Raw genomic sequence first — 18,981 nt, forward strand, 5'->3', positions numbered from 1 at the left:
ATCTTGTGCTACTTACGAAGCCAGGAAAACCTCCCGGAGAGGCGTCTTCGTATAGGCCAATCTGTCTCCTAGACACAGCCGGCAAAGTTCTCGAGTATATCATCAGCGTGCGTCTCAACAAAGCAATAGTTGCCGGTGGTGACCTATCAGATCAGCAATGTGGATTTAGGAGAGCCAGATCCACGATAGATGCCATCCACAAAGTGGTAGACATCGCCGCTGAGGCAATAGCGGGTAGCAGATGGAGGGGCGCCTCCAAAAAATACTGTCTGGTGGTGACACTGGATATAAAAAATGCGTTTAATTCCGCTAGATGGGGCCGGATAATTGATGGCTTACTGGGTTTTGGAGTCCCTCAATACCTGGTCAATTGTGTACGTAGCCACTTCGCAGACAGGCGAATCCGGTACCATACAGATGACGGTGTCGTGCCCTGTCGCGCATACTACTCAACACGAGGGGACCGAAATAAGGGAGGAGGATACTGCTAACAAGCGTCGTCAAATCTGCGGCTCTGTATGCAGCACCTGTCTGGGCCAAAGGTATGACTGTTAAGAGCTACAGTGCCTTTCGCACTATTTCGGATGAAGCTGCCTTCGTTATTGCGGGACTGTGCCATAGCCGAAAAGTAGATGGCGAAGGCGTTTTTAGGCCGCGAGTGGACCCCAACGCACATAAGCGGAGCGCAGTTCGCAATGGCATGGATGCCTCGCTAGGTGGCAGAGTCGCTAGGGATGCCTCCACCAAGGGCAGGTGGACCTGGACTCCGATCCCGAACAATGAGGCGTGGATTAAGATGCGTCATGGTCAAGTAAACTTTTACTTGACGCAAAAACTGAGCGGACACGGCTGCTTCAGAAGTTACCTAAAACGGTGTCGGGCACGACAGCCGCAGACGAGTGCAGCTTTGTGGGGTGGCATCGGAACCGCTGAACACGTGGTTTTCTACTGCCCGAGATACGACGCTGAAAGGAGATCCCTAAACACCATGCTAGGTGAGGGGGCCACACCCTCCAACCTGGTAAGAAAGATGCTAGGTGACGCGGAAATTTGGACGGCAGTAAACGACTTTGCAGCAAAGGTCATGAGAGAGCAACGGAGGCAAGAATGGATTAGGTCAGCACTATAGTAGGTGCACGGCTCTTCGACGCAATGCACACTAGCAGTTCCGGAGAAGTCAGCACCCTGCTTTTTACACTCAACCGAATCAAATTTTGTTCTTATATGTTATGTTTTTTGTTAGTTAAGCGTTAAAATTTAAAAAAAAAAAAAAAAAAAAAAAAAAAAAAAAAAAAAAAAAAAAAAAAAAAAAAAAAAAAAAAAAAAAAAAAAAAAAAAAAAAAAAAAACAAAATAAAAAAAACAAAAAAAAAAAAAAAAAAAAAAAAAAAAAAAAAAAAAAAAAAAAAAAAAAAAAAAAAAAAAAAAAAAAAAAAAAAAAAATTATTTTAAAAAAAAAAAAAAAAAAAAAAAAAAAAAAAAAAAAAAGAAATTGCACTTCACTTCCCTTTTTTATGTTTAGCGTTCTTTGAATATTGCCGTTAATCAGAATTCGCCGGAAGAGGCGACCCACTTTGGAGACGACCCCAACCCCTCCTGAATATTGCAAAAAAAAAAAAAAAAAAAAAAACTAAAAGAACACAAACTTATGACGCCGCGGCCAGCGCCTATAGGGCATCTCAGGGTATATTTAACAGACCACGCTCGACAGAGCGGGCAGTCTTAGTTTAGAGGTAGAACTAACTAAATCAACTACAACTAAATATAATCTTATAACGTTCTAAATCAAGTGTTGTGTTGTGTCTCACTATAAAAACCCAGAGTTTCCCAAGTCCAATCCTTGTTCCTAAGGAAGGAAATGGTAAGAATTCACCTATGAAGGAAATGGAAACTCCTAACTTACATATACATATGTATGTATCTATGTACATATGTATTGCTATGCAATTGGACTTTTAGACAATCAGAATTTCGAAGAATGGAAAAAAAAGCACTTCATAAACACAACAAATGATCGGGAAATACCATGTAACCTTTGGAACAGGTCAGGTATGTGCATACAAGTATACAAAAGTGTGTAGGTCGCTATGGAAGAGCGGGAAACGTCACATTTTTATAAGTTTGCAATGGGATATAATGTGAATAAGATTTTTAATAAGAAATGTTGTACTTATCAGGAATTCCGCCGATGCAAGCTGGAAGAGCGGAAGGATATCCGGCTCGAAGGACCAATGTTCGTGGAGGGAAAGTATCCAAATAAAAATACAAATAGGTGGCGGGTGCCAAGTTCTTCTGGTCGGTGAGCTGGTAAATAATTAAAAACGCGCGGGAACTTCGTTTAAAACTATGATTTTTATTTACAGTATAATCTCACACACGAAAAAAGTTCGGTTAAAGGTAAACTAAATATTTTAGCAAGTGGAAAAAGGTGCCGGTATTCGGGGAAAAATCTCGTACTGGAATGAGTATGGCGATTTACACGAGAACCCTTCGTCAACCTCCTCAGTATGACCGAATTCGGTTTTGGGAAAAAACCCTACCCCTCACTCTCTTCTGTTCACCCGGTGGCGTGAACAACTTGGGTTAGGCGATCATGCAACAAATTGGCATGTGACGATTGAGTGGGGTTGACCAATGGACATTGCATGTGATGATGAAAAAGGGTCGGCCAATGAGCATGCGGTTAATGGGCATGTGTTGACGGACTTGGGTTTATGTCTTCCATGTTATGGTATTAATACTTAACTCCTTGTTATGATAGAAGTGCGTAACTCCTCCCCCTTTAAGTGCGGACGTCCTCGGTCGCAACAACATATTGGTCTGGCGCGATTGAGACTTCCATTGGTGGACCATAGTTGCCTGCCGTGGCTGCAGTATTTTTTGATGATGCAATATGTTATCATTGCAGCTGCCAGAAGGGTTAGAATAATCCAGTTTGACCAAGACATAATCAACTTATTTCTTTGGATTCGCTCCAGATTATTAGTTTTTTAAATGTGTAGCTCCTTGGAAATTTCCAGTGATAACCTTTTGATTCTCTGCTGCTTATCTGATAGTAATTGTAACAGCGGCGGTTGAACCTCGACTTCAAAGCGTGTCGTCACAAAATACTATGATGACTGTGACATTTTCCGCTTGAATTATGAAGGTGCCTTCTAGTTTAATATTTTCTCCATTGATGTTGATGTTCCCTTGAAATTGGTTCAGCAGCAAGGGATTTTAAGTGCTGGTTGTTGATGACCTTACATTGTGGATTCCTTCTTTGCAAGTAGGCTCATACACATTTACTGTTTTCTAAAACAGTCAGATCTTCAAGTTTACAGGTTGTCTTACCATTATGAATTTTACATTTATTCTTATTGGTTAACCCGAAGTATATCTTGTTGCATTTCATGATATTCTCATAGTATATTTCTTCTATAAATTTTTTAAATTTAATTGGTATTGCTAGGATTTGTTTACAAGTTTCATTAATTACTCTGGGTAGGCTAACAATACAAAGGAGTGATTTACCGTCTGAGGCTACGCTGACCTCGGCAAACTTTATTAGTTCTTCAATGTTTATAAATGTTAGGCTCTCTTCTTTAATTGTGTCAATAAAATCTATTTCCGCAAAGGACAGTATTAATAAGTTTACGGTATTGACCTTAGCCCAATCAATTGCGTAAATGATATTTGTTATTTCTTCTCTTAAAAGACTCAATTTAAATTTGGTTATTTCAATTTCTTTTGACTTAGTATTATTCGGGATTCGGGTTTACCTCTAATTAATATAGTATTAGTTATCTTAATTAAATCGTTTATCTTATTTTCTATTGGATTATTAATTATGACCTGCCGATTATTGTTTTCCAATTCTTCATTGATCTTATCTACCACAATTTTATGATCTTCATGATCAGGTGTGTCCGCTAACCATTTCCAAGCCGTACCAAGTATATCGAGCGATCTTTTGTTTCTGAATGTCATGGGCTGAAGCCTCCTCAATTCATTCTGTATCCGAGTTATCTCATAGGATAAAAAAGGTTTGTCGATTTGTTTATTTAAGACGGTTATGGCCATTTGATATTTTTCAAAATCGATGACATGAACGATTTTAAAGGTTCCGTGCTGGCGCGCGGCTAACCCGGTTTCCAACATGGCCACTCTTGACTTAGTGTAGTCTAGTATGGTTGTGTGACCACAGCAAAGTGGTAACATAAGCAATCTGTCGGAAGAGCATATTTATCAATACTTCAAGTGGTTTTTATGAAGTATCCTGCCTGACCTGGTTTAGCCTTGGGATTAAGATCTTCGGCTGCTATTTCTTTTTTATATCTAGACGTTAGTTTCGAGCCTAGCCGTTTATTAATCCAAAAGTAGATGATTTCACCTGGATCGTAAATTTTGACGGGTTTTTTTGTTTTATTGTGGTACCCTAGGTCTTTATTTTGCTTCTTTAAAATGTTTTCTGAAATCTTTTCCCTTTCGAGTGCTAATTTTTCTGGTGTATAAATTAAATTTGTTGCAAAAAATGCTTCTATTGGCTTTTTGTTGGTGGTACTGTGGATAGTTTTATTGTACTCATCCACGGCTTTGAATATTAAATCCTCAAATTCCATTTCGGAGCTAGCTTCAAGCATCTCATTATTTCTGTATTCTTTCTATTTGGCCGTTGCTAGATGAAGTATATGGTGGAGTAGTGTGGACTTGTATCCCTAACTGGTTATTCAAAAGAAATTTTATTGATGCAGAATTTAAAGCCTTTTCTTTATCCATTACCACGGTTTTTGTCATGCCGAAGGCTATCAATAACTCACGTAAGGATACTTTTAAGGTGTTCCGCTGCTTTTGAGTTTACAAGTTTAACTTGCGCGTAACTAGAAAATTTGTCTATTGCGGTTAAAATGATCTTATTTTGGGTGGAATATAAATCTATATAGATTATTATACCCTTGCAGAGGGTATTATAAAATTGGTCAGATGTTTGTAACGCTCAGAAGGACACATTTCCGACCCCATAAAGTATATATATTATAAGCTGAGTCGGTATAGCATAGCTCGCAAATAACTGTCGACCGTTTTCCTTCTTGCGTTCTCGTTGCGAACACAACCGAAAAAGTTCATACTCTCTCGCTCTCGCTCTGAACAAGAGACTCTTGCTGTCTTGATTTATATTTTCTGTTGAGCTCTTTTCGTTGAGCGCTTTGTATATCGGTCTTTCAATGAGCAGTGCATAAAGAGCGAAACGAGAAACGCTCGCACGATGTGAGTCAACAAAAGACCGATTGACCGAAAAACTCAACGCAAACGGTCTTCACATTTATTTTTGTTGTTGTGAAAAATAAACATAATTTTTTGATTTTTTCAATTTAAATTTTTAACTTAAATTTATTTTAAAATTTTTTGGTCTTTTTTTCATATTTTTTTTAGAAAACCATATTTTATTTCATTTTGATTTCATATTCCATTTGCTTGCCTATGCGTGTGAATGTATACCAATACATACGCAAAAGACTTTTTGCTTGATTGAACACGACGAAACGGTCTTGGAACAACCAGAACAAAACAGTACAGAAAAAAACGGTTTCGCTCCGAGCGCGAGCGAGCTCATTTAAGAACCGAAAAATCGGTTGCTCGCTGAGTCTTTTCGTAGAATGTCGGGAAAAGACACTTATTTACAGACAACGAGAAACGGTCGACAGTTATTTGCGAGCTATGCGGTATAGCCATGTCAGTCTGTCCGTCCGTCCGTCTGTGCAAATCAACTTCACGTACTTCGTATTTGAGCTACTTGTATCCCGGAGTAGATAAAGTATGAAAATTGTCAGGATCGGACAACTATATCATATACAGTCTGTCAAGAAACACTTTACACAGTGGAAAAAAGCTCAATTTTTTGACTTTATGTAAAAAAATAAGGGGTTTTGTTTAAATTATTTAATTTTTTTTCAATGGTTAACTGTTTAAGAGGTATTTTTAAATCAAATTATAAAAAACAGAAACAAAAACAATAAGGGTGAAACTTAAAAAACAACAAAAACTTAGATAACACATATTTGACACTGTCAAGAAACTCTTTACACATTTTGTTCTCTTCATCGGTTTTGCTCTCATTCTAAGAAATAACGGGGCTTTACCGTTAACTATGCTTTTAGAATCGCTATGAATTTTTGTGTTTATTCTTCACTTTGTGCGAGATTTGGCTGAGTACACATGAAAAAAAGGATTTAAAATTTTGATTAATAATGCCGGGAAAGAGATTAAGCTTCGATGTTGTCCAATTGATCTTGTACAATCGGCAGTTGGGCAAATCAGTTCCAGAAATAGTGGAAATGTTTTCCGTGTCGAGAAAAACAATATACAACGTTCTCAGTCGCGCTGAAAACGAGGGAAGACTTGAAGCAAAGGGTGTAGGTGGCCGGAAACAAATCATATCTGATCGGGAAAACCGCCTTATGATGCGAAAAATCAAAGCGAATCCCCAAATTTCGACAAGAACTCTTGCCAAGGAGCTTAAAGAAGAGTGTGACGTGGATGTGTCCCACGAAACGGTCCGTCAGGCCATTCTACGGCATGGGTATTCTTCGAAAGTGGCACGTAAGAAACCCTTGCTGTCCTCAACCAATGTGGAAAAGCGCTTCTCTTTTGCTCTTACTATGCTTAGGCACCCAGAGGAGTATTGGAAGGATGTTATATTTTGCGACGAGACCAAAATAATGTTGTATTACAACGAAGGTCCGCTCAAAGTATGGCGAAAGGTCTCTACAGCTTACGATAAAGCAAATATCATTCCAACAGTCAAATTTGGAAAACTGTCGGTTATGGTTTGGGCCTGCATATCCAGCCAAGGAGTCGGTGAACTGGTATTCATTGAAAACACCATGAATGCCGAGCAATATCTGCAAATTTTGAAGTCAAATTTACACCAAAGTGCAAACAAATTTGGCTTTATGACCGAAAATCGGCCAACTTTTAAATTTTACCAGGACAACGATCCAAAACATAAGGAGTTTAATGTACGCAATTGGCTGCTTACAACTGCGGAAAGGTCTTCGAAACACCACCTCAAAGCCCAGATCTCAACCCAATCGAACATGCGTGGTCCTATTTAAAGAAAAAGGTTGGAAAAAGGAATCCAACAAACCGTGGACAGCTAAAAGCTTTTTGTAATGGAAGGCTGGCAAAAGATACCCCTAGATTATATTCAAAACTTGGTCAACTCTATGAAAAGAAGACTTCTACATGTACATAATGCTAAGGGGGGGCCATACGAAATACTAAGTTTTTAAAAATTAGCTATAGTTAGTTTTACATTTTAAATTTAGAACAAGATATATGAAGTGTGTAAAGAGTTTCTTGACAGTGTCAAATATGTGTAATCTAAGTTTTTGTTGTTTTTTAAGTTTCACCCTTATTGTTTTTGTTTCTGTTTTTTATAATTTGATTTAAAAATACCTATTAAACAGTTAACCATTGAAAAAAATTAGTTAAATTAAACAAAACCCCTTATTTTTTTACGTAAAGTCAAAAAATTGAGCTTTTTTCCACTGTGTAAAGTGTTTCTTGACAGACTGTAGCTCTAGAAGAAGCATTTTCATGAAAATTGGAGTATCCCCATGAAATTTACTATGATGATAGTATTGGATATAAAAACTCAGATTCCAAAATTTGATCGGATAAATAGAACACAAGTTACAGTCAATATATCGGTTTAACCGCTGCCGACAGCGCTGCTTGCTGCCTACTACGTCATCATCAAAACAAAAGAGTACATGCATACACACACACAGACGCAACGCTACATGAACTGTATTTGTATGCGTGCGTTGATTAGGGAAAGATGTAAAAGGAAGAAAAAATTGTAGTAAAAAGAGTAATAATGTTTTGTTAGTGTATTGATGAATTGAGGTGCAGGGAGAGAAATTTAAAAAAGTAAAAATATTATTGCCAAGGACTGCAAGGGTATAAAAACTTCGGCATAGTCGAGGTTAGCTTAGCTTTTCGAAGGGATATGTCGGAATAGAAGTTGGTTGTATTTCTTAATTCGAAAGGTGTCTATGGTATTTAGAGAGTTTGCACGTTTGGCAAGAGTTTACCATTGCTTCTACCTTTTTCTTCTTACCCGGAAAGAAATATTCAGATAAAATTTGTTTTTTGTTTTCAACGGAATTTCTATGTGCTCTAAGGTGTTCTTTTATTATGATATCTTGTTGTTGAATCTGATCATGAACATCTATAGTTTGAGTATGTGTGAATCTTGCCTTGTAATTCCTAAAATGCTTCTCACTATTGTATGTCTGTGATATATAGGGAACGGTATTTCAAAGGTGGTGAATTCGTTATCACCAGTGAGGATAAACAATTGGGAATTTCCATTGCTGTAATGAGTTCATGACCTGAGCTTTCATCACTATGGACTGCAGCTGACGTACTACTAGCATTTATGCTGGTAGGGTTCCTAGAGAGTGCGTCTGCTACCACATTTGAGCTACCCAGTTTATATTTCAACTAGTATTTATATTCCTCCAGGTAAATTTTCCATTTCTTCAGCTTTGTGTTGTTATTTTTCGGGCTGAGAGCATAAGTGAGAGTCTGGTGGTCAGTGTAAATGATCACCTTGGATTTGCCGTATACATACATCCTTAGCTTATCCAATGCCCATACTATTGCTAGCATTTATCTTTCATTTGTGGCATAGTTTTCTTCAGCTTTGGATAACGCGCGGGAAAGAAATGTTAAGGGGGTACCATTCTGTTCTAGAGAAGCTCCTAGTGCTAAGTTTGAGTAATCAGTGGTTAGATGGAACTCTTGCTTAAAATCGGGATATGCTAACATCACGTCTTGTGATACTAATGCATTTTTTACTTTCTCAAAGGCATCGAGTTCGGCTTCACCGAATCGGATTTCGATCTTGCTTGAGACATTCTTTTTAGCTCTGCCATGTTCTCCTCTCAATAACGCGGTCAAGGGTCTAGCTAACTTAGCAAAATCTTTGATAAATCTTCTGTAATAACTAGCTAATCCCAGGAAGGACCTTAGTTGTTTTAGGTTCTTTGGTTTAGAAAACTTTTTAATGGCTTGAATTTTCTCCGGATTGGTTTTAGCTCCCTTCCTTTGGAATTACTACGCCTAGGAAATCAACACTGGGTCTTAGGAATTTGCATTTATCTACTTGGACCTTCATATTTGCTTTGGACAAGGTAGAAAATACTAGATCTAGATGGCAAAAATGGTCTTCCTCGGATTTACTGAATATTATTATATCGTCAATGTAGACGTAACAAATTTTTCCAATGAGATCTCTCAAAATGTCATCGAGAGCTTTTTGGAATATTAATGGGGAATTTTTTAGGCTTAAGGGGAGCCTTGTGATCTCGTATTTCCCTCCATTTACAGAAAATGCCGTTTTTTCAATATCAGATTCCTTAAGGGAAATCTGATGTAATCCGCTCTTTAGATCGAGAACAGAAAAATACTTATTGTTGCCCAACTGCGCAACCATTTCTCCGATTTCGGGGATAAGATACTTATCCGAAACTGTAACTGCATTGAGCTTTCTGTAATAAATGACCATCCTATATTTCTTATTTCCAAGGCTGTCGCTCTTTTTAGGGACCATCCATGGGAATTATAGGGCGATCGTGAGGGTCTTCTACTATTTCTCTGAGAGAAGCTGGGTATGGGTAATGTTTGGTGTAGACTGGAGTGTCTGTTGTCGTTCGAATTTCTCCTTGGACATTAGTAGCATAAGTCAACTTTTTATTTGGGTCTGCGAAAAGCGATTCGTACTCCTCTTGGAGTGCCTTCAACCCTAGTTTCTGCTGATTGGTGAGCTCATCTGATTTGATCGTATGGACCTGATGAGCTCGCATCTGCTTTACTTTAACAACGTGAGAGTTGTTGACATATAGTAGATCTTTCCCTACATCAATGATGGCGTTTAATTCCCTTAGCACTAACCATAGAACACATAGATGGGACAAACTCATGTTTTTTTGATTGCAAACGCTAGCCTAGTCATGGAACCCCAGAGAACTTCGGGAAAACCCGAACGCTCGTACTTTCAATGAGAGCGTAAAGTGGGGGAGAGGGCCAAGCAGCTACGAAAATAATTTAGTGTAGCACAGACTACAGAACGACGAGGGCAGGCCTATGTCGCTTGTGATTTCGTTCTGTCAATGTATGTGTACACTCGTCGGTACATGCTCAGGCTTCGTAGTGTGTGTGTGACGTGAAGTTGTACAACATCGCATTTCAATAGCTCGCTCGACCAAAATTTTTAATTTTCGACAAAACAGCGACAATGCGAATAGGATATGCCCCTGTCGAAAGAATATCAAGAAATATTGGCCTCAGCTTCGTATGTATCCCGGTGGCTGTGCCGATAAAGTGCTCGCTTGGCGATCGGAATATCCCTGGTTCGGATCCCAACTCGTACTCGTTAAAAAGGTTTACCTTTCCTATTTTTTTATTTATATAAAAATAAACAAAATAAAAATAAAAAGGAAAAAAAACAAAATAGAAATAAACTCGATTATCGTTGACGAAGGTATTTTTGTCTATTTTTTTTATTTTGTTTCTTTATTTTTTTCGTTATGTTTTTTGTTTATTTTTATATAAATAAAAAAATAGGCAAAGAAAAACCTTTTTAACGAGTACGAGTTGGGATCCGAACCAGGGATATTCCGATCGCCAAGCGAGCACTTTATCGGCACAGCCACCGGGATACATACGAAGCTGAGGCCAATATTTCTTGATATTCTTTCGACAGGGGCATATCCTATTCGCATTGTCGCTGTTTTGTCGAAAATTAAAAATTTTGGTCGAGCGAGCTATTGAAATGCGATGTTGTACAACTTCACGTCACACACACACTACGAAGCCTGAGCATGTACCGACGAGTGTACACATACATAGACAGAACGAAATCACAAGCGACATAGGCCTACCTTCGTCGTTCTGTAGTCTGTGCTACACTAAATTATTTTCGTAGCTGCTTGGCCCTCTCCCCCATTTTACGCTCTCATTGAGAGTACGAGCGTTCGGGTTTTCCCGAAGTTCTCTGGGGTTCCATGACTAGGCTAGCGTTTGCAATCAAAAAAACATGAGTTTGTCTCATCTATGTGTTCTATGGTTAGTGCCCTTAGTGTGTCAATATCTAGAATTCCATGGAACGGATTCAGATTAGGTAATAGGAAGAAAGTTATAGGTTTATTGGGTTCGTTTAATAAACCCAAATGGATATGGCTGGTGATTAGAATGCGACCACTTACGGTGTTCGCGTAAAACTTGTGTTCATCCGTTTTGACATTTTTGGCTATTTCTGGTTGGACATAGTTTTTGTTCGAGCCGGTATCTATTAAGAAATTGTATGCGGTTCCGTCTTTGTCCCGGACAACAAAGTATGGCAAAGAGGAACACTTTAACCCAACAAATTAACGGTTGTTGATATTCACGAACCTTCGAAAAGGTCTTCTTGTAAGTAATGCTCTTCTTGAGGCGGTAGGTGATATATTGTTCACCTGACATACCAGTTTCGATATGGAATTGCCTCTGTCCTTTATTGGTAAAATTTGTAGTAGATTGGTTGATTCCTTTGAGAGCAAATTTTTGTGGTGAATTAACGCTTGGCTTGTTCATGTAGTTAACTTTTTTTGTTAAAATAGAGCCGTCGACATCCATTGGAGTTGGTGCCGGCTTAGTTTCAGGAGAATTTGTTTTGGGAACACGTTTTGCATTGGTTTTTGATTATAAAAGTTCTTATTATTATAAGGTTTGGGTGGAATTGCCGGTATGTATGATTGTTGAGGTTGCAAGTTATATTTTGCATATTGCAGAGGTTTCGGTCCTACGGGTGGACGAGTGCTACGATGGCTGATAATGTTCCTAGCCTTTTTATTATCTAACATTTCCCACAATTGCAATGTATGCCTCAGTTGTCTCTGGGTTGAGCTAAGCTCATTCTGTCTAAGAGATTTTCGTTAAGACCTCTGATGAAGGTATCTAGAGCCCTATCTCTGACCTGTTTTGCCATGGCTTCCATAGTCTTGGGAGAATAACCCAGTGTTTCTTTTTCAATTTTTTATTCCTTTTCTTTTTCTTTTTTGAGTGGGAAAAAAATTTATTAAGGATTTTATAAAAATGTTATCTTCTGCTTCCCTTTGTTTCTTCCTTTTTTAAATTTTAACTTTGTTTCTTTTCTTTTCACTTATTTTGATTTTCTTTCTTTTAAACTTATTTATTTGCTTAACTTACATTATTAGTAACATCTTCGGTGCTTTTACTGATCGGCTTGTGGGAGGTCTCTCTTTTCCAACGTTGAAGGTACTAACGCTACTGGGCAAACACTTTTGGGTTATCAGTTTTCCGCTGAACGGATCTTGGAGGAAATTGCAGCGAATAATTTGACCCTGTCTGATTCTTCGTGTAGTTCGATATAGTGTTTTTATTTCGTTGACACTTAAGGCATTTAACGCGTTTTCTCGGTCACGACCACTGGTATCTTTCACTAACACTCGATCAAGTTTTATATGGCAGAGTCCCTGCTCGGGCGCCAATTAAACACTTCCTTCACTTACGGTATAAAAAAAAAAAAATTTTTTATTTAAAGTCACTTTACAATTACTTAAAATTTAATAATAACTGAAAGATTCTGACTGAGTGAATTCTGCGGAGCTAAAGCGAAGTTACCGGATGATTTGAACTTACGCTTAAGACTGATTTTCTATGATTTGATTATGTTGGATGAAGGCTTGGATAATTGACGTCGTCGCAGGCGGCGTCCATTAGTCCACTAAGTGCGTGGGACAATTCGTTATTTACACAAGTGTTCAGGACCATTCTTTGTTTATTGCCGAAATTTGCGGAGTGGTTCTGGGTATCAGGCTTGTTGTTTATCCTAGCGATCGGACTGTTACTTGGGATAGGCGATCATGCGACAAAAGGGCATGTGACAATTGAGTGGGGTTGACCAATGGGTATTGCATGTGATGATGAAATAGGGTCGGCCAATGAGCATGCGGTTAATGGGCATGTGTTGACGGACTTGGGTTTATGTCTTCCCTGTTATGGTATAAATACTTAACTCCTTGTTATGATAGAAGTGCTTAACGTGTATACTCGTGTAGTATTTAAATGTATAGAGTTTTTTTTTTTTCTTTTATTTATTTAAGCGCTGAATCCATACATACAAAAATAGTATCATAACAACACAAGTAGATGATATAAAAGGACCAAACCTCATTGGTACACCCAAGAGGACTATAAATATTATTATTGATGTTGGTTAGCTAATATTTTTGGCGAAGCCCTTTCTTTTTAGCCGTCTAAGAGGCCTGGCAGGTAGTAACCGTCTTGCGAGGATACTGCGGTGCCTATTAAGCCGGTCGCTATATCTGCTGGTGTGTCTACCGATCTGTTCCTCCACTGTGTGCAGGTTGAGGTCACGGTGTAATGTGGATCCACGCACATACCATGGACAGTTCGTTATTTGCCGCGCAGTCCGATTTTGGAGCACCTGTATGCGTTTGTAGTTGGATTTAGCCGAAATTCCCCAGATCTGCACGCCATACAGCCAGATTGGAGCAATGCAGTGCACATATACTGCTCTTTTGGCCCTGAGCGACATAGAGCTTTTCCTATTAATCAGCCACCTTAATTGCTGCATTCTTTGGCCACATTTTTTTGCTGTAGCTTTAAGATGTTGGCCAAATGTAAGGCGTTTATCGAGAGTGATGCTAAGATATCTAGCTTGCGAGGGCTGTTCGAGAGTTACGCCTTCTAATTGAATAGCCGGTGTGTTGCCTCTGAGCGTTTTTAGTGTGTAGCAGGGATTCATAGTCTTCTGTGCGTTGATTTTTAAGTTCCACCGCTTACACCAAGCTGAGAACGTGTTGAGATACTCCTGCATACCAGAAGCTGCCTCAGAGCGACATTTTGAGCTGTATAGAAGGGCGATATCGTCCGCATAAGTGGCAAGGAGAGCTTTGCTGGGGGAAACCATATGATTTTCGTTAGGACTCGGTATGTCTGCAGTATACACTGAGTAGAGTAGTGGGCCCAGTACGCTGCCCTGTGGGACTCCAGCTCTCATAAAGTAAGCGTTGGAGAATGTGTTCCTGACCTTAATCATATACTGCCGGCCTTCTAAGTATGATCGAAGGACACTATAGTGTGGTGCTGGGAATAATTTCTTTATTTTGCTCAGCAAACCCATATGCCAAACTCTATCAAAAGCTTGCTGCATATCAATGAAGACTGCGTTACAATACTCCTTGTCATCAAAGGCTTGTAGTATATGTTTTGCCAATCTATGAACTTGTTCCACAGTGCCGTGTCCCTCGCGAAAGCCAAACTGGTGATCCGGCAAGATATGGCGTTCATTAATGATGTCTTTCAGTCGGTTCGCAATAATCCTTTCCCATACTTTAGAGAGTGAGGGGAGGAGACTTATTGGCCGATACGATTCAGGATCGTTCTCTGGTTTACCAGGCTTATGGATCATTATGATTGCAGCCATTTTCCACTGCTTAGGAAAGTGCTGCACTCTTAGAATAGCATTAAATATTAACGCTATGTAGATAAGAGCCCGTGTTGGCAGCGCTTTTAGAGTGGCATTGCACATCCGGTCTATGCCAGGAGCTTTATTTCTCGGAAGGTCCTTGATGACTTCAGCAATCTCTTCCGTTCTTGCAGGCTTGATGGGTAAAGACATTTGTAGTGCTGTCTGCAGGCTTTCACTAGTCTCGCTAACCTGGTCGTCTGTGGTATATTGGTAGTGCGTGAACCGAGCTTCTAAATGTTGCGCAAACGAATCGGCCTGCTCATCTTCGCTTTTAGCAAGCTCACCGCTGGGACATCGGATAGGAACTTGTCTAAATGGTTGCCTCTTGAGTGATTTTGTGCACTTCCATAGTGAATAATTAGCATCCACTGTATAATCCATGGAAGCCAGTTTCTGCTCAAAGAATTTGCTACGCAGATCCCTTATTACGGTTCGCAATTGTTTTGCAGCTCGATTCCACAAGATACGGTCCCAAGGGTCTTGGGTTCTAATTGCGCGCCTTCTGAGCCTCCTTTTCTGCACCAGAAGCTCTCTGGCCTCTCTTGTTAGTGCAACACCATATTTATTGCCTTTAACATTAGTCTCAATAGGCGTTGAAGCGGCAGCAGCCCTGTGTATACACTCTGTTATGTAATCTACAGCCATTTCGATATCTCTTTCCAGAATTAAGTGTAGTGTTTAGCTGGATTGAGTTTTCCAAATGCTGTTCGAAGGCTAGCAAGTCGGTTTTTTTGGTAATAAGGCGAGGGCTTAGATTGGTATTATAGCAGTCTGTGTGTATACTGGCGATTAGAGCCAGATGGTCCGATTCCAGATCCCAACTCTGGGTTATGTTTACCTGACAGTGCTGTATTCCGTGGTAGACTGCAAAGTCAATACAGGAGGGCGTATGATGCGGCACATATGGGTACCTGGTTGGTGACCCAGTTGCTAGGATCTTGGCACTAGTAGCAGATATGGCCTCTGCTAACTCGCGACCCCTGGGTGAATTGTATGTGTCTCCCCACAACCAATGTCGTGCGATCCAGTCACCACCAACCAAATATCTTTGGCCACCGTCTCTTAGTATGTTGACAAAGTGTTGTTCCAGAATCCTAATGTTTGGGGGGCAGTAGATAGCACTGAATTCTATGTCTCCCATCCCTGTGCCCACTTTAACTGAGGACACTTGTATGCTACGTGTCTCAATAACTTTTTGTGGAAAATGGCGAAGAGAATTCCTCACCAGAACTGCTGCCCCTCCAACGCTGTTATTATTTCGCGATGGTTTGTAAGCAGGGTAAAAGGCGTAACCAAATATTTTTATCATATTGCCCCTTTTCATCCGACAAAAGAAGAATGTCAACGCTGTTGTTGTGCACGAAGAGTTCTACTTCTTTTGCCTTCCCTGAAATGCCATTAGCATTCCAGATAAGAACCTTCAGCGGGATCATTGTACGGCTGATGCGTTGTTTTGGAACTGAGGATTAGGTCCGTCCTCCGTCCATTGCTTAATTATATTAGTTGATTCCAGTACCATATTTTCCAGTTTTCGAATACGTTGGTTGTTTTGACTGTAGTGCTGTTGTTGTTGTTGCTGCTGCTGCTGTAGCCATGAAAGAAACTGCTGTTGTTGGAGCTGTTGTTGCCATTGCATGAACTGATTCTGCTGTTCTTGCAGTAGAGCCCGGACTTGGGAAAAGCTTTGTTGTTGGTTATGCAGGTCATGTTGCTGATGCTTGGTGTATCCTGGGGAGTGTAGACGTTGCTGTGCAGGTCCCTCTTTGCTTGTGCTTGCATTTAAATTGCGTTTTGTTACATCAGCATAAGATACACCTGCGTTGTTACGCTGGTTTTGATGTAGTTGCTGCTGTTGCTGTATTGTTGGCCTTGTAGCTCTTTGGTTCGATCGTAAAGTGGGAAACTGTTGTTGTTCAATATTATTAAGCTCGAATGGAGGGGCAGAAATCATTTGGGTGCTTAATGAAGCTTCTTTTTTTTTTTGTGGATCCAATTGATCTGCGAGGAAAGTTTAAATTTTTTTAAAACAATTCTATGTGGCTTTTCAGTTACCATTTGAAAAGTCTGATATTCAAGTCCAATATTCTCCAAATGGCTGACAATGGCTCTGTAAGTTTCGCTGTCTTTGGGAAAAATTCGGATCGTTTCCCCTTGGTTGCATTGAACAATGACTTTGTTCACATCTGTTACTTCCTTAATTACTTCAAATAGGTCATTTATATTGCTGGCTGTGACAACAATTTGCGGTGGTTTTGGAAGGCCCTTAAGAGGATTACTAGGGCTTGTTGCCTCATTTTGCGACTTCTGGCCACTATTAGTTGCTTCGTCCATGGGGCTGTTTTCAGCGGCGTTTTCTATATTCATCAGGCTCGCACTGTCTTCCTCAGCGCTGTCAATATCTGTATCAAGAATGGCATATCTGTTAGCGAAGTTTGCTTGTTGACTTGTAGTAGCGGTGGAGACCATAACCCGTCCACTCGCCCTCTTAGATTTGGATATGGGTGAAAGAGTTTTATCATTTTTTCTCTTAGCCCCTCTCTCTTTTTTTGGGCATCGAGCAATTTTCCAGCAGCTTCGCTGATAGTTTCAGCTTTATTACCATTGGGTAAACAATCTTGTCGTTCAGTGCTAGTTTCAGTTGTTGCTTTTGTACAGATGGTTATCGTATTGATTTGTCTATTGATTTGATTTTGTTTTTGTACAAGTTGCACTGCAAGCAGCGCCCGAAAGTACCGGTGTGTGCTATGTTGTTTAGCATAAAAGCGAATACACGTGTAAAGCGGAGATTACAAAATAACTTTAATCAAGCGCGAGACGACCGTTCTCTTTGAAGGTAGATTAGAAACTCTCAAAAAGTAGTTAGAACAAATCTCCTTAGACCTAAATAAATGAATTTCAAAATTTTTTTTTTTTTTAAATTCCACTTTTTACTTTGCTATTGCAAAAACAAATCCTTCCACTTTACCTATAAGTTTGAAGGAGGGTACCTTCTATTCCCCAGAAATTCGATTAGGCAACGATTTAGTTATTTCAAATGGGTTATATTCGGCAACGAACAATTTTAGCATGATGGAAATTATCAACTATAACTCCATACATAAATGAACAATACTTTGAGGTAAATTTGGCTTTTCAAAACGAATTAAATACAACAGCAAGCTCATTTAACTTTCAAGAAAAAATAAGAACCAATCATTTAAACATGGAAGAAATCGAAGTCTTAAAGAAACTTTGTTTAGAATTTGCGGAAATATTTTACGATGATAAGAACCAATTAACATTCACAAACAGCGTTAAACACAAAATTCGATACTCCTCTTTATACATGACCATATAGATATGGTATTAATGACAGATAGAAAAACTCCTTAATCAAAAAATCATTAGACTTAGCCATTCCTCCTAAAGTGCGCCTATAGGGTTAGTACAAAAAAAGCAGATGCAACAGGACAAAGGAAATGGAGATTAGTGGCAGATTATAGGAAACTTAATGAAAAAACCATTAAAGATAAAAATATTTTTCATTAATAGATTTAGATTTAATAGATTTTCCTTTACCCAGGACGCAAAAACAAATTAAATCCTTCTTGGGGTTAATGGGTTATTATTGAAAATTCATAAAAGATTTTGCTAAAATAACTAAACTGCTAAATAAACAATTAAAAGGAAAAGCTAAAGTTATTATGCATAGATGAAGAGTTTAAATCAAGATTTGAAACTTGCAAGTCTCTTTTATGTAACGACCCAATTTTGATATATCCTGATTTTACTAAACCGTTCATACTAACAACGGATGCTAGTGATTTTGCATTGGGGGCAGTATTATCTCAAGGAACGTTAGGATCAGACAAGCCTGTGTCATTTGCTAGCAGAACCTTTTCGGATACTGAATAATTTGGGCAATAAAACATTTCCGACCCTATCTTTTTGGCCAACAGTTTAAAATCATGACAGACCATTTCACAATCAATAATTGCGACACATGTCAAACAATGAAATATGACAGACAACACCAAAAAGTCCCATTTTAAGAACCCGAAATACCACAACAGCCATTAGATTTAATTCACATAGATATAACGGGTGTTTTTTTAAGCGTTTAGTTTTTAAAATTGAAATGAAACACACAAAATTTGAATATTATTGTTAAATTTTTTTTTGAGATGATAAAACAATCTCTGCCAATTACTTTTTAAAAATGACTTCATGTAAATGTTGGCCGCGACTGCGTTTCAAGTGATCAACACGGAAGGTCCAATTTATTTAATTGTTCACCGAACTCATCTTTCAATAGGTCCATTGTCTCTCGCCGACGAATGGACAATTCACGATCTTTATTGACACTGGCCGCTACAGCTGCAATATTCTCTTCTGTGCGCACTCTCCGTACACGATTCGATGGTTGAATGTCCAATAAAGTAAAATGTGTGCGAAATT

At 39.0% G+C, this 18,981-nt stretch overlaps 1 protein-coding gene across 1 annotated transcript; it reads left to right on the forward strand.

The window, feature by feature from the left end:
- Positions 1–544: 544 nt before the first annotated feature.
- On the forward strand, positions 545–2,302 carry LOC137586390 (uncharacterized). The gene is made up of 2 exons (XM_068302402.1): positions 545–1,021; positions 2,177–2,302. The coding sequence occupies exons 1-2, from the start codon at positions 545–547 to the stop codon at positions 2,300–2,302; spliced, it is 603 nt and encodes a 200-aa protein (XP_068158503.1).
- The last annotated feature ends 16,679 nt before the right edge of the window (positions 2,303–18,981 follow it).

This window comes from Drosophila tropicalis, unplaced genomic scaffold, assembly GCF_018151085.1.
Source record: "Drosophila tropicalis isolate 14030-0801.00 unplaced genomic scaffold, ASM1815108v1 contig_993, whole genome shotgun sequence".
In the NCBI taxonomy this organism is placed as follows: Eukaryota; Metazoa; Arthropoda; class Insecta; order Diptera; family Drosophilidae; genus Drosophila; species Drosophila tropicalis.